Below are 14,553 nucleotides of genomic sequence, written 5' to 3' on the forward strand. Positions count from 1 at the left end.
CGTCGCCACCCACGCCACGAAATGTCACTCGCTGAAAAAGACGTGATCGATGCTGCTCAGTGCTCGTTCCTTTCGTTTCAGTTCTTATAAAGTTTTTACGGCGTCTACGAAAGTGCGCGCGCTTGACGCTGGTGAATGCCTGTCAAAAGGATGAAAGGAGTACCGGTACACCTAATGTTACCGCACTCGCGACGTTAATGAAAGAATGGTATTTCCAGCCGGGGGGGGGCTCGTCTTGTCTCTTTGTGAGGCAATTAGGAGCGTTATGCACCGCATATATACTTTCGCGGCTTATTCATAGCGCAATTGCAACAGTCACGGAAGTTCTTGCGGTAATGTGCCTAACGCTACTCGAATATAAATTTCAAAAGGAGGAAAAAAAAGTGCGAGGGACTTAGGCGCGGAAAAGAATAATTTTTTTTTCTTCCCTCACGAAGCTATTTCGTAGATTTTAACGCGATCGCGCGATCGGGCTAATCGAGCTCGGCGCACGTACATATAGCGGCGTCTATACTTATTATATTGCACGTCTCGTTCTCGATGATAATATTGTAGTAGTCATGCTTGTCATGCCTTAACATCACAACGTTTAACGCCTAGTAATTTTAAATAGGTGGCGCTCTCGGCCACTTTATCCCTAGGATGATTCCCTTCTATCTTCATATTGTTTCGTTGTGCCGAAGCATCAATACGTTTTTCGAGTAGATTCCTCAAAAAATTTCTATTATTTCTATTATATCACTTTCAGAATGCCAAAACACGACAGGAGGAAACGGTCGAGATCACGCTCCAAAGACGACCATCGATATAAGCGAAAGCGTGATGACAAATTCACTGATATGCAAAATCAGTTAGATAACCTAAAAAAGGCTATCGAGACACTGGTACAAGTTCAAAAAGAACAGAGACCAGCAAATCAGTCTACAGAGATTGAGACTGATAATACTGAGATAATTGGTAAGTAAAGCTCCATACGAGCGATTTCTCAGTAGGGAGGTTCCTTTTATTTAAGGAGGTTAAATCTCAATCATTCCATACGAATGTTGAGAGTCGGCGTCCACACGACAATGACACGGGTATCTTTGTGAATTAGTTCAATAAGAACCGACATTCTCACAATAAACACAATAAGTGTTACCCAATTAACCCCTCCCTGTCTCCATTCTGCCGTAGCTACTACAGATGTCGAGAAAAAAGACTCAAATACTGAGGTAATCGGCGGAAGTATCCAGGAGAAACAATCGTCTGAAGATATTTCTGAGGAGCCAACATTAAGAGATAATGTTTTGAAAGTATTAGGAGTGGACTTAAATGAATCTAAATTCAAGAACGTTAAATATCACCCAGAACTAAAAAATACATGGTCTAAATGGATGAAGGAAGGTCTCCCAGAGAAAAACAAAAAAGAAATTATAGAACTCTACAATCGTAAAGGAGATTTGTACACAGAAGCACCAAAAATAAATTTAGAAATCGTCCCACTCCTCTCAGAAATAGCCAAAAAGAGAGACGAACATTTTGTAGAGACGCAGAACTGTGTTGGCACAGCCTTAGCCGCCTTGGGAGCTGCAGTCTCTATGCTCATAGACCCTCCAGAAGAGGGACTAGATGAAGATGTCTTCACAGATTACTTGAGCCATGCTGGTCAAATCCTGACAGATGTCTTTCATGAACAGTCGCTGACTCGGAAATCGTTCATTACCCCACAGCTTAATAAAAATATTAAACCCACTGTGGACGCAATGATTTCTGATGAGTGGCTTTATGGCAATAACCTAAAGGAAAAAGTCAAAGACGCAAAGGAGATCGAAAAGGCTTGCGCAGAAATCAAGGATAAAGCCCAACAGAAAAATTCGTCAAAGTCGAACCGGGGAAACTCCAAGTACCCACCTGCGAATTATCGACAGGTGGGCTACCAACAGAAACATCGACAGTTCAGATTCAAGAAGAGATTCTCCCAAAATTCGACACAGAGTTCATCCAAAAAGAACTCTCAGACGACGAGCCAATCATCATCCAAGAAATAAGCCAGGTAGACAAGACAGCAGGACGTCTGCGGTTTTTTGTAGATAGGTGGAGACAAATTACTTCCGATAAATACGTGTTAAGTTACTTAGAGGGATATCGAATCCCATTTACTAAAAGACCTTTTCAAGGAAGTTTACCAAAAGAAAAAATATTTTCTGACGAAGAGCAAAACCTAATGCAAGTAGAAATTGACAAACTATTACGAAAAGGTGCTATCGAGGAGTGTCAATATTGTGAAGGTCAATTCCTTTCTTCCTACTTTCTTGCTCCAAAGCCTGACGGGTCCAACCGATTTATTCTTAACTTAAAAGAGTTGAATAAATTCATTAATCCTCCACATTTCAAATTAGAAGATATCAGATCCGCGCTGAGTTTAGTATCTCCGGGAGATTATATGGGCTCCTTGGACTTAAAAGATGCCTACTTCATAGTACCTATTTATAAAAAACATAAAAAACTTCTCAGATTTAAATTTAAGCAAAAAGTTTTTCAATTTACGTGTCTTCCATTTGGCTTATGTACCAGCCCATATATTTTTACTAAAATAATGAAACCCATACTTAATAAACTAAGATTAGATGGAATGTTACTGGTACTATATTTAGATGATTTTCTTTTTATTCATAGTTCAAAGAACCTATGTGAAGCAAACATCAGAGAAACTATTAAATTTCTGCAAAGTTTAGGATTTATAATAAACTTCGAAAAAAGTTCATTAGCTGCTAGCCAGAGATGTAAATACCTAGGGTTCATCATAGATTCAGTACAGTTTACTCTAAACTTAACGGATAAGAAGAAGAAGCAGATAATCGAAATTGCAAATGAATTTAAGAAAGGAAAGAGTTATAGAATTAGAAAATTCGCAAAATTTCTAGGAATTTTAACGGCAGCTTGCCCAGCAGTAGCCTACGGTTTTATTCACTGCAAAAGATTGGAAAGACAGAAATTTCTAGCGTTAAAATTCAATGGTGGTAACTATGAAGGAAGGATTTATATAAAAGAATTTATGATGGAGGACCTTAATTGGTGGAAAACAAACGCAGCAATCGGGTCGAATCCTATAAGAAATCAAAATTTCTCTCTGGAAATATATTCTGACTCTTCATTATCAGGCTGGGGCTGTTACTGTAATGATATAAACACTTTCGGGTTTTGGAGTGAGGAAGAAAAGAAGAAACATATAAATTATCTTGAGTTACTTGCTGCCTTTTTTGCTCTGAAATGTTTTGCCTCAGACCTATCTCAAAGCGAAGTACTTCTTCGATTAGATAATACTACAGCTATATCATACGTAAATAGAGCAGGAGGTGTGCAATATCCACACCTTAGTGAACTTGCCAGGGAAATTTGGAAATGGTGCGAAGAGAGGAAAATATGGCTGAAAGCATCATACATTAGTTCAGCAGAGAATGTACAAGCAGACAGAGCATCACGCAATACTAACGTGGACACTGAATGGGAGCTTTCCCCATCGGCCTTCAAACAAATCGAAAAAAGATTTGGACCTTTTTTAGTAGATTTATTTGCATCTAGGCTAAATAGAAAATGTAATAAATTTTACTCTCGTTTCCCTGACCCTGAAGCAGACTCAGTAGATGCTTTCACTAGATCCTGGAAGAATGAATTTTTCTATGCTTTTCCTCCCTTCGCACTTATCCTTCGTACATTAAGAAAAATCATCAATGATAAAGCGGTAGGCGTACTTGTCGTACCCTTATGGCCCACACAGCCCTGGTACCCTCTTTTTATATCACTACTTACTGAACCTACCATCACATTCAATCCAAGTAATTCGTTATTAATATCTCCTTATAGAGACAGGAACCATCCATTAGCCCCCCACCTTTCATTGGTGGTAGGCAAATTATCAGGACAGCATTCTTAAGGAAGGGAGTCAGTGAAGATTCCGTGGATGTGATGGTCGATTCCATTGCGAAGTCGACTCTCAAACAATACGAGTGTAATCTGAAATGCTGGTGGGACTATGCACATACTAAAGGACTGGATATTTTTAATACAAAAACTTCAGACATTATTGATTTTCTTAATAGCAGATTTCAAAAGGGCGCAAAGTATAGTACGTTAAATACTGCTCGGGCGACTATTTCTTTAATCTCAGTATATGATATAAACAATGACGGATTGATCTCACGTTTTCTGAAAGGAGTGTTTAAACAAAAGCCAACTAAACCTAAGTACACTACAACCTGGGATATTACACCAGTCCTAAATTACATGGAAAAGCTTTATCCCCTGAAACAATTAAAGTTAAGAGAGGCCGCCGAAAAAGTAGCCACACTGTTAGCGTTAACAACAGCTCAAAGGCTACAAACTCTAGCGTTGATAAACATTGAGAATATCTCAATATCTAACTCTAGTATAAATATAAAAATTACGGAACAGATCAAAACGTCAAAACCAGGCAGTTTTCAACCTGAACTAATATTACCGTTTTTCAAAAATAAACCAGGTTTATGTGTAGCGTCGGCAGTATTGGAATATGTTGAGCTTACTAAAGGTTTACGAAGTAAAAATACAAATAATCTTTTAATTGCTACTGTGAAACCATTTGGAGCGGCATCCGCACAAACGATTGGTCATTGGATTAAGACACTTCTGGGCAAGGCTGGCATCGATACTAATCAGTTTACGGCATACAGTACCAGACATGCGGCAGTATCCACTGCTCATAAGAGAGGAGTGAATATTGACGCTATTAGACGAAGTGCTGGATGGGCCCCTGGGTCGCAAACCTTTTACAAATTTTATAATAGACCCATTCAAGCACCTAATGACCAGTTTGCGCGAGCAATTTTACATTAGAGATAAGATTTTTTTTTCCTCTTCTTTATGTCGTAAAATACTGTGTTTGAAAGACTAAATATTTTATTATAAATAAATAATTTCATAAAAGAAATTACTACGAATTATCACAATCTCTAAAACACTACAATATTATCATCGAGAACGAGACGTGCAATATAATTGCAAGATCAAACGAGCCCGCCGAAGGCGGGCGAAGTTTGATCAAAATTATATGAAAGTCTCGTTCGAAGATGATAATCTCCCACCCTTAATCTACCCAATTGAAATAAATATCTACTCCCACTATCATCTTCAAAATTACATTGTGATAATTCTAAGTTCGTGACACAAAACAATATGAAGATAGAAGGGAATCATCCTAGGGATAAAGTGGCCGAGAGCGCCACCTATTTAAAATTACTAGGCGTTAAACGTTGTGATGTTAAGGCATGACAAGCATGACTACTACAATATTATCATCTTCGAACGAGACTTTCATATAATTTTGATCAAACTTCGCCCGCCTTCGGCGGGCTCGTTTGATCTTGCAATTATAATTCACAACGGGCGAGCCGTTCCCTGCAGGAAGTACACGCGACTCAAAGAAAGCGTGTGTTTGACGTCAGTGAATGCTTGTCACGGGATGAAAGGGATGAATACTGGTATCCCTATAAATCGCCGTGGCTACAACGTTAGACGATAGAGGGGAATTTTACTTAGCGTATATCTCTCTCCGCAGGATATACCGGATAACATCGTATTAGTCTCAATTTCGCCATTCAGCAAAAAGCATACACGTGTCACAGATCAAAATATTTGCTTTCAAATGAGATCGAAACTAAAGCAACCAAATGCGAAACGCGTCAAATCGTGCACGATAATTCAGTTCTACATTAAATATGTCTTCGTAGCACATTTATATCTGACAAATAAATGCGATTCAGTAAGAGGGAGAGATTTCACTTAAATTCGATCTTTCTTTTAGCTCTCGAGCCTCCGAACTCGATGCACGAACCGTCGCATCTAGAGGGATCGGAATCGGCATATCAATATCTCGATACGTCGAGGGTAACCGCGAGAGAAGCGGGACGATAAAAAGACCGAAACGGCGGCTATCGCGACTCCTCCGCGCTTCGCCGAATATCTTAATTCCGGAATATCCGAACGCGCGGAATACCCGTCGCGGCAGTTTCTTTAAAATGCTGCTGGTGCTTCGAGCGAACGTCGGGCATTTGCATAATCTTAACAGGCATTTGCGAGAGGTACGCGTCGGTTTTATACGGGCGATATGCCGATGGCACCGCGATAGCGCGCAAGCGGTCGATCGGATATCGGACGGGGGAAGGGGGGGCCATTCACTTACGCACCGGTCGCGACCGGTCGCGAGGACGAGAAATTTAATCGGGGCGACGAAATAATGACAACTTGTCGGAGTAAGAGGAGAAAGCCGCGCGATGGTATTCAGCGACAGACGCTCTTTTCCCTTCGCCACCATGACCCATCGCGTGTCAAATTATTACGTATCGTACGCATAATGAGCATGAGCACTAATGGCGTAATAGAGGTATTGATGTTTTCACCTTTGACGTCTTCTCAGATATCTTACTTGATGTTTCTTATTTTATTGGTCGTTCTATTAATTAACGAACGACAGTTATACAGTTAGCACGATAGCCAGTATTGAATTAAACTCTGGACATAAACTCTGATTTATACAAATTTCCTATCTGAAAATGCTAGAGAAATCCACCAGTCTATATTTGTAGACATGAAGAAATATTTTAACCCTCGATTTTCAAAGTTCAACTAGCTGGTTGTTTCAAGGTTCTTTCATGGGCCTATTATGTCGACGGTTATCGCAAATTTCTTATCCTCGCTAAACATTCAAATTCGCGAAAGATCCAAGATCGTGACATTTGTTCGCTGAGGAGCGCTGATGAAAGAGGAAGTTTCTTTTGACCGCGAGCATATTTCTTGAAGTTCTAACGTGTCCGACCTTTACAAAAATTCGTCATTATATCCTCGTGGCGCGACTTATCATCCCGTGGACCCGTCGAATGCGCAATACCGCGTGGCGGGGGCGAGGGAACGCATACGTTTCTTCTGGTGGCGAACAGCGTGTAACACGTGGCAGTATCTTGTATCGGGGCCGTGGTCCCCCGCTGGTAACCGCGGTGTTTTCCCCTATATGCACGACCGCTGCCATTCGCTGCGATTGGCAGTGGTGGCCACGCCGAAGCCGAGCGGGGACACACCGAGGACGTCGTGGGGGCCTTACCGTGAGCTTCCCCTCGTACCCTCGTCTCGTGGCGTGCCTACGAGAGTAGATTTCCTGCAGATAACTCTCGGCCGCGTGGAGGTCCGCCGTAGGCGCGCCCACCTTCATGTGTGTGTAATAATGCGGAAAACGTCGGGGTATTTTTAAGAATACGCAATGGAAATTCGCAATAAAAACAGCATAAAAATAAAAGTTCCAGGGAGACAGTCTCTTCAAATAACATTTATTTATATTTTAGATCTTTTATTCTTCTTTTTATACATTGTGAGTTTCAAGATTTAATATAGTAATTTTGATATTTCTTGTATCGATGGACATCGAAAAATGTTTCGTCGCATCAGCAGATAGTCGTTGCACGTACGGATGTATCGTGCGCGCCTGATACTCGGGTTCACGCGAGGCCATTGCAAGGTTACCTCGCGAAGATATTTCCCTCCCCCCCCTCCCCACTTTCTCTATTTTGAACGCTCCGGTGCACTCTTGAAACTGTTCACTTGGTGCGCTGTAAGATCCGCTAGGTCTAAGAACTCATTGAAGCTCGTATTATTTACGTACGTAAGAATTTTTATGTAAACAGCCGAGATATCCTAAACAGTAGCTATTTCTCCGTTATAATTGTAATATAAATTGATAACATGATCAATCGTACCACTTTTACGGTGCGTTATATGTGTGAATAATCGCTCATAACTCCCGAAATCGTGTTATTCTTAAAATTAAAATGTTGATTTCTGATAAAGTCTAAAATACAAGGCAAATCTGTCGAGAGTCGAGATAAGAGAAATGGCTAACGCACCATGCGGGATACATACTTACATAAATAAGACATCAAGACGATCATTTGTTTACCGAACGCACATAAATTTGACGACGAGTTTTGTCCCATGCCGTCGGGCGTGAAAAATATATGTATGGAATTATATTAAGAGATTTGGCTAATGGGTGGGATGTATCTGTCAGGGAATTAACTGTTTTTAACAATCCGCATTTATCTTACAATAAAGATGAGATGTTATTTGAAATCGAATTTTTTGTAGCTATTACTTGCAGATTGCTTTATGATCCGCACTCCGCACTAATCAATTTTAATGTATTTATGATACAACAAAATGGATTACAGATTAATGAATTGCTATGTATAACTCTCATATTCCAACGTAGTATCTCCCAGTTGGTATTATCTGTTTATTTTTTTGCTTTTTTTATTTTGCGGTAACGTAAAAATTAATTTATTTAGTAATCGAAATTGCGAATAAATCAACTTCTTTTGATGGGCTTAGCAATACATTTCCATTTACACATTGGCCTCAGCAAGCAGAAGTAAGAAGGCCCTGGCTCTTCGTATATTCTCGATATTAATTGCAAGCATGCCGAATCGGATGGATTTATCGGCGCCGCTTTATCGCGAGCGGTGCACTAATAGCAAGTTACTGTGAAGGGACTTAGTGTGCCGCGGACAGGAATTTATCAGAAGTGTAGCCAATAACAGAAAGCGGTTGTGGGCAACGTACGGAGGCGGCAATTTGTACGCTGTCGATAATAATGTATAATCATCAACGTAATCCTTTTCTCGAACACGATACTTCTCGCTTCGTAGAAGTGAGATTAGTGTCGTAATGTAAGAAGAAATTGAAAGACATCTAGCTGCTTTTTCAAAACCATAAACCGTAATATACGATGATATGCTGGCGTACGGCATCACAGTTTCAGAATTGCAGCTCACGCAATTTAGAGAAAAGCCATTTCTCCATTGACTAATCGTTCGTATACAGCTTTTTATTATTGTACTACGTGAGCGCACACGCACGTACGCACATACGCACTTACCCGCTTGACCCTGAACTTTCTAAGCTAATTTGAATTCTTGGCTCGTGTTCGTAGGTGTGCTCGGACCTCTCGTAACGACCTCGCCTCGTTACTTCCGGTGAAAACTCGCGATTCGCACGCGACTCGAGAAAGTCGAATCTGTCCTATTATAAGGTGGAAAATCGCACAATGGGGCTAGATGTCATTTTCTAAAATGTGAAAACCATGAGATTCTTGGCTTTGTTATTTGCAATACCGAATGGCATAATGTTGTTGTTTCGCTCCTCTTCGTAATACTGACCGAGGCATGAGAATTTTGGAATAATCTGAGGCCTCACACGTTCCGAGAAATCTCCGAGACGGCCCACGCGAACGGAATAAATTCCTGTCGAAGTAGTCTCGATCGCGAGCGGAACAATCGGAGAAAGTATCGCGTACGGTTGCAAAAAAAAAAAAAAGGTACACGCGAAAGGTCGGTTCGATAACGAGATCGTGATACCACATTATGCAGTGCGGTCGCGTGGAGCATTGATATCACCAGACACTTTCTCTATACGAGTGACAATCGTTAAATCGCGCCTTTATTTTCAACATATTCGTACAGTGAATAGTTACAGTTAATCTATATATTTTTTATGATTAATTTGATTTCATGTTTCTCTATCTCAAAGCCACATTGATTAGGAAACGGAGCGAAACTAATTTAAAAAATCTCAACGAAAATTACATTGTTATACAGAACGACGGTCGAGTTGTTGCCGAACCGTTATCACGAGACCTGATGTACGCAAAATTTCGCGTTTCAGGGCAGGGCCAAGCACATTGCTCATACGCGCATCGAGTTTCCTTAATCGTCTTTTCCGCGCGGCCAACGCGCCAAGTAGGATGGCGCCGCGCCGTTTCGGATCGCCCTCGTTATCCCCTCTTGATTTTCATCGCGGAAACGTCACCGCTCGCATCGGGGCGAGCTGGCTCCGAGTCGTTCTGTTTCACCTCGTTCCAGCTCGCTCGTTCCCTGGGATTCGCGCGAGGGAGGGTTCCGGGGGGAGGACGGGCGGTATAAAGACGAGCACCGTGGCCGTGAACGTGGCTTCATTACCGGGAAACCTGTTAGTTATGCTAATATCGTCTTACAAACCCTTCATTATCGTTGATGAGCAATTAATACGCCTGCCTGGTCCCCTCGCTTGGCAGTGCTAATGCACTCTGAATGTCTCTCAATTACACGGCGACGTTGCCCGCGAAGCCGATCGAGATTAACGCTCGAGATCCGCTTTTCCCCTGCTTTCTTTCTCTTTTTCTTTTTTCTCCTTATCCCGTCTATGCGCCTCTGTATTGTCCAACGACGGTGACTCCGACATACATCTTTAATCGTACGTTTCATGAATTTATTGAATTTCGATGCAGCCTGGGACAGGATGATACATTTTGCTCGCGTGATAAATGCGATCGAACATCGAACGTTGAAATTGACGACAGCAACGAGGAGAAAATTCGCGCGAGAAACACAAGGCGCCGATGTACGAGGTCATGCAATAAAATGGGTGTGGTTGGCGTTATTGCGCACAAGTGCCTCGATACGGTAAAGTGGAGAAAAGGGCACACTTGTTGCAGCCAGGAGCAAATTCAACGAATTCAAGAGAGGGACAATCGCAAGATCTTTTAGCGATTTGGCAATGCATGCGTCTATAATTCGCAAGGGATATCGTCAAGCGAACCGTGCTGGATACTAAAAGAAAGAGACGTCGCATTTCGGGTGCGCGCGAAGCAGAAACGGAGAAGAGACACGGCCAGCGATACTCTCTGGAATCGGAGCGAATTGAAGGCGTGACGTAGGTACCCGGCGCATCCGCGAAGACGAAGAAGGAAGGAAGAAAGCGCCGGAGGAGGAACGAGGACGTGAGGCGCGATGGTCGGAGGGAGCCGCGCAACGGGGGGATGTTGATCTGGTTAGGTCGGTGCCAGCGAACGCGCCGCGCCGGTCGCGTCGGTTAGGCTGACCGGTCGCCGTCGGCACGCCGCGCCGAGCGGCCTGGCGCGGCCAGGCCGCGCTGGCGAGAGAGGCGCGCGACGACCTCGACAGGGCGTGGCGGGTCACCGTACAGTGGCGCAGAATGTCGGACGGGTTTTCTCCGCGGATCCTCGGCGCACGACTTTCGAAGACTCTATTATCCTTCATGCGCAATTAATAACACTATTTCTACTGCGGCTCCTCGTCGAAATAATCCAAGTTAAATCGAAGAAAAAGCAGAGTACGTTGATTCTAGAAATAGAAAATTTGTTTTATTTCTGGAACAGGTTTTATATTATTAAATGACAAGTAGCATTCACATTTTATATTAAATAATTGAGAAGACTTATAATTGAGTAGAATTATGCTAATGTAATGATACATAATTATATATACAATACTGTATGCAGAGTTGTACCTATATTGAAAATTATAAAAAAAATTTTTGTAGATAGAGGTATATTTATTCTATTTTATTACGTTATATATTTTTACAATTAAAAAATATTATGTATATTTTTTTCTCTCTTTATCTCTTTCACTTTCTCGTGTATAAAATCTTTGCCGATCATACTTCTGCTGCACGATCTTTCAACTACAGACGTGAACGGATTATGTAATGTAAGTATATAACACCAGTCGATCCATGAACGTGTTCATCGCGAGAGACAATGTTCACGCTTGTTGATCCATTACGGCGTGTGTCGGTGCGGCGCGAATCGCCGATTCTTACGCGCGCACCTTGTTGGTACACCGGCGGCATCGCCCTTTCTCACGGAACAATTCCGCGCGAGGTCGCGCGGTGGAACGAAAACACGCGTGTGGAATTTCTAGCGCGAGCCCGCCGACGCAAATTCACAACCTCGGTTCGTCCCCGTGTAGAATTCAGCGCGCGATTGCAGGCGGCGGCGCGCTCTGCCCTTCGCGCGAGCGCCGCTCTCCCATATAAGGGATCTCGAGAGCGAGCAACAACAGCCTGGGGACCTGGGGATCTCCTTCGGTAGCGGCCAACAAAAGTTGCAGCGCGCTCGCTTTTATTGGTTAACGCTTCATTCCCCGTGCGACGGCTCGCCGCGGTCGCTCGGCATTCATTCGGCAGCAATGCAACGTAATGTTACGCCGGCGATGCGTAGGTGAGATAACACGTGTAACGTATAATCCAACGCGTTAAAAGAATGGTGGGTTAGAGTTGAAACACAATGCGGTACGGTATTGTTTCCGCAGGATCGTGCAAAGGGAGGCGATGAGTATACTGGAACAATAGCAACTATACCAATCTGGTCCTAATTGTTAGCTGATTGTGAGCTTCTATTTCATGGGAGGAGGCAACGTCTCTCGATAAAAATCCCGCTTTCAATTTAAACGATGATTAACGCTGATCAAACAAAGAACTTGGTTTACTAAACCAGTTCTTGTTGCGGAACAACGTTCTTGAAAAATACATGTATTCGTAAAAGGAGTTGCGATAATTAGAAAAGGCAGTAACGTAAAAGTCATCCGCAGATGTTAGTTGCATATGCGACAGGACCGTTTGAAGTTATCCTGAAACGTCGCTTATATCTACCTGCCATTTCGTAACACGACAGGTGTAATAATGACTGAGACAGTCAGAAGTAGCTATGAAACGGACGCGACTTTTAATGGCAGAGAACTGTTAGGAGCTTGTCTTAGAGTGGTGTTACGCGGTAACTTTACGCCGTTGAATAATTAAAAGAAAAAGGAAACATTTTATGTGCGCCATAAATATTGTTTCGCCGTGACGCTATCGACGGGCGGCTTTTGAGAAATTTAAGGTTTCGTCCGCAAATAATAGCGCAAACGTCGTGAAAATTGATTTATGCATGATTCATCGTGCAACGCATATATGCGCTAATGCCGACCTGTGTCAGCTTAATCGATAAATTAACAGCTGTTGAGATAAATGTGAGCCAAACGGGTGTAACAGATGTTACCTCAATATCTAGTGCTCCAGTTTATTATAATTCTATTGCTCGAACCTTCGAACCATGAATGATCTCTTTTACCGGTTAATTGAAAGACTGCTAGGATTGCAATTTAAAATTACTATAATTGTTACAACTTGCTATAATTAAGCTAGGCCTAATTGCAGAGGCCTGATTTCGGGTCACCAATTCTTGTATTGCCTTCTACACCTGTGCCTCAGATAAAAAAAAGAATTCGACGATCGCCCGAGCGTCCAAGCATGAATTCTTTGAACTCACTGCGTGTAGTTTAACGTGACGTGGTTCCGGCTGAGTGATCTCTTAAAGTTATAACCGCGAGATTCCTCAGGTCGAGGATTCGAGCTCGACAAGAAAGGAGCCGTTATTTTTCGAGGATTCTCCGTCTTTTCCCAGGTCACGGTCGGATGCAACCTCGCGGATATTCCTGGCGAAGTCTCTTTATCTCGAGACGAACTGGCATTCGCTTGCGACAAATTTATGTCGTTTACCGTAGACAGCATGCTTTTCTAAGCTTATCTGCAGTGCGGTCATTCAAATTAACATGCAAAATTAAAGATTAAAATAATTAAGAAAGTATTATTGATCGTGATTATGGCGTACGTAAGTTACTAAGCAGTACTGCGGTTTCTAACGCGTTATCTACATTCACTTAATTGAACAGAAAATTTTATTATATGTTATGGATACAGCAGAGGAGCCCACGAGCCGCGATTTTAGCGAGGGGGCACGAGACGCGCAATAAATATCGCAAATCGCAACGCGCATTTATATCGTTACACGAACGTTTCCTATATGTTCGCCAATTTAAACTCCGCTTAACGCGCATCTTGGCCCGCGGGCATATCTGATAAGTCTACGCGCATAATTTAAGAAGAGGGCAGTCCTCCCCCATTCTCCCTCGCGTTCACGAGACGCAGTGACGCGCGAATAATTTAATAACACATGCTCCTGGAGCCGGAGCGCATTTTCGCGAGCTCCGTACCATTGCACGTCGGCGCACGACGAGTACGCGAGGGGGACCTAACATCGTGTTTGTGGAAGGTATAATTGATGCAGGACCAGCCGGGAGATCGCGTTTGCCCTTAAGAGTTTGGAACTGGGTGGAGAAAATATAGGTTGTCTTCGTTACCCGGCCTTTGGTGCGCGCCCGGTCGCCCGCGGTGCAACACGAGGATGATATATTCGCTGCAACTGCAGCTGCGCCGTGCCACGCCGCGCCGCGCCGCGCCGCGCCGCGCCGCATCGCGCGAGTCGAACGGCCATGCCGCCTCGGTCGTTTCGTGAGATTTCAAAACTGTCTGCTCCACGCTACCTCGCGAAAACAATGAGGCATCTTCCTCGTCAAGCTGTAGGTGGACACGTTTTTTAATGCAACTAGTACCAAAGTCATGTCGAATTTATAAGTCAACTTCGTTCTCCCTTTGGAATGTGAAATCAATAAGTTGTCAAATAAGACGCTCAGAAGAAGCTATCTTTTTATAATATATAATTTGATTGTGAATCGAATTTACAATGCGTATTTAAATAATTTCATAACAATTTGGATTACAATTGTACAAGATTATATATGTACGTGGGTCAAAAGAATTGAACGCGTGATGTGAGTAGCGTGATGGACGAACGGAAATGTGGAATTACTCTTTCTCTTAATAACTAGTTTC

The 14,553-nt window shown here is 42.7% G+C and overlaps 2 protein-coding genes across 6 annotated transcripts in view; both read left to right on the forward strand.

Moving 5' to 3' along the window:
- Window positions 1–14,553, forward strand: part of LOC143894450 (uncharacterized) — a 124,855-nt gene that overhangs the window by 104,415 nt on the left and 5,887 nt on the right. The window lies entirely within an intron of this gene.
- Window positions 590–3,982, forward strand: LOC143894447 (uncharacterized). 2 transcript variants are annotated; one of them, XM_077400706.1, is made up of 3 exons: window positions 590–957; window positions 1,174–2,032; window positions 3,844–3,982. In XM_077400706.1, the coding sequence occupies exons 1-2, from the start codon at window positions 750–752 to the stop codon at window positions 2,025–2,027; spliced, it is 1,062 nt and encodes a 353-aa protein (XP_077256832.1). In that variant the 5' UTR covers window positions 590–749; the 3' UTR covers window positions 2,028–2,032; window positions 3,844–3,982. The 2 variants fall into 2 exon arrangements, with proteins under 2 accessions (XP_077256832.1, XP_077256833.1); XM_077400707.1 differs by having other exon boundaries at window positions 1,174–2,073; window positions 3,844–3,957.

The sequence above is a fragment of the Temnothorax americanus genome, unplaced genomic scaffold (assembly GCF_048541705.1).
Source record: "Temnothorax americanus isolate GAGA-0224 unplaced genomic scaffold, ASM4854170v1 Scaffold14, whole genome shotgun sequence".
Classification (NCBI taxonomy): domain Eukaryota; kingdom Metazoa; phylum Arthropoda; class Insecta; order Hymenoptera; family Formicidae; genus Temnothorax; species Temnothorax americanus.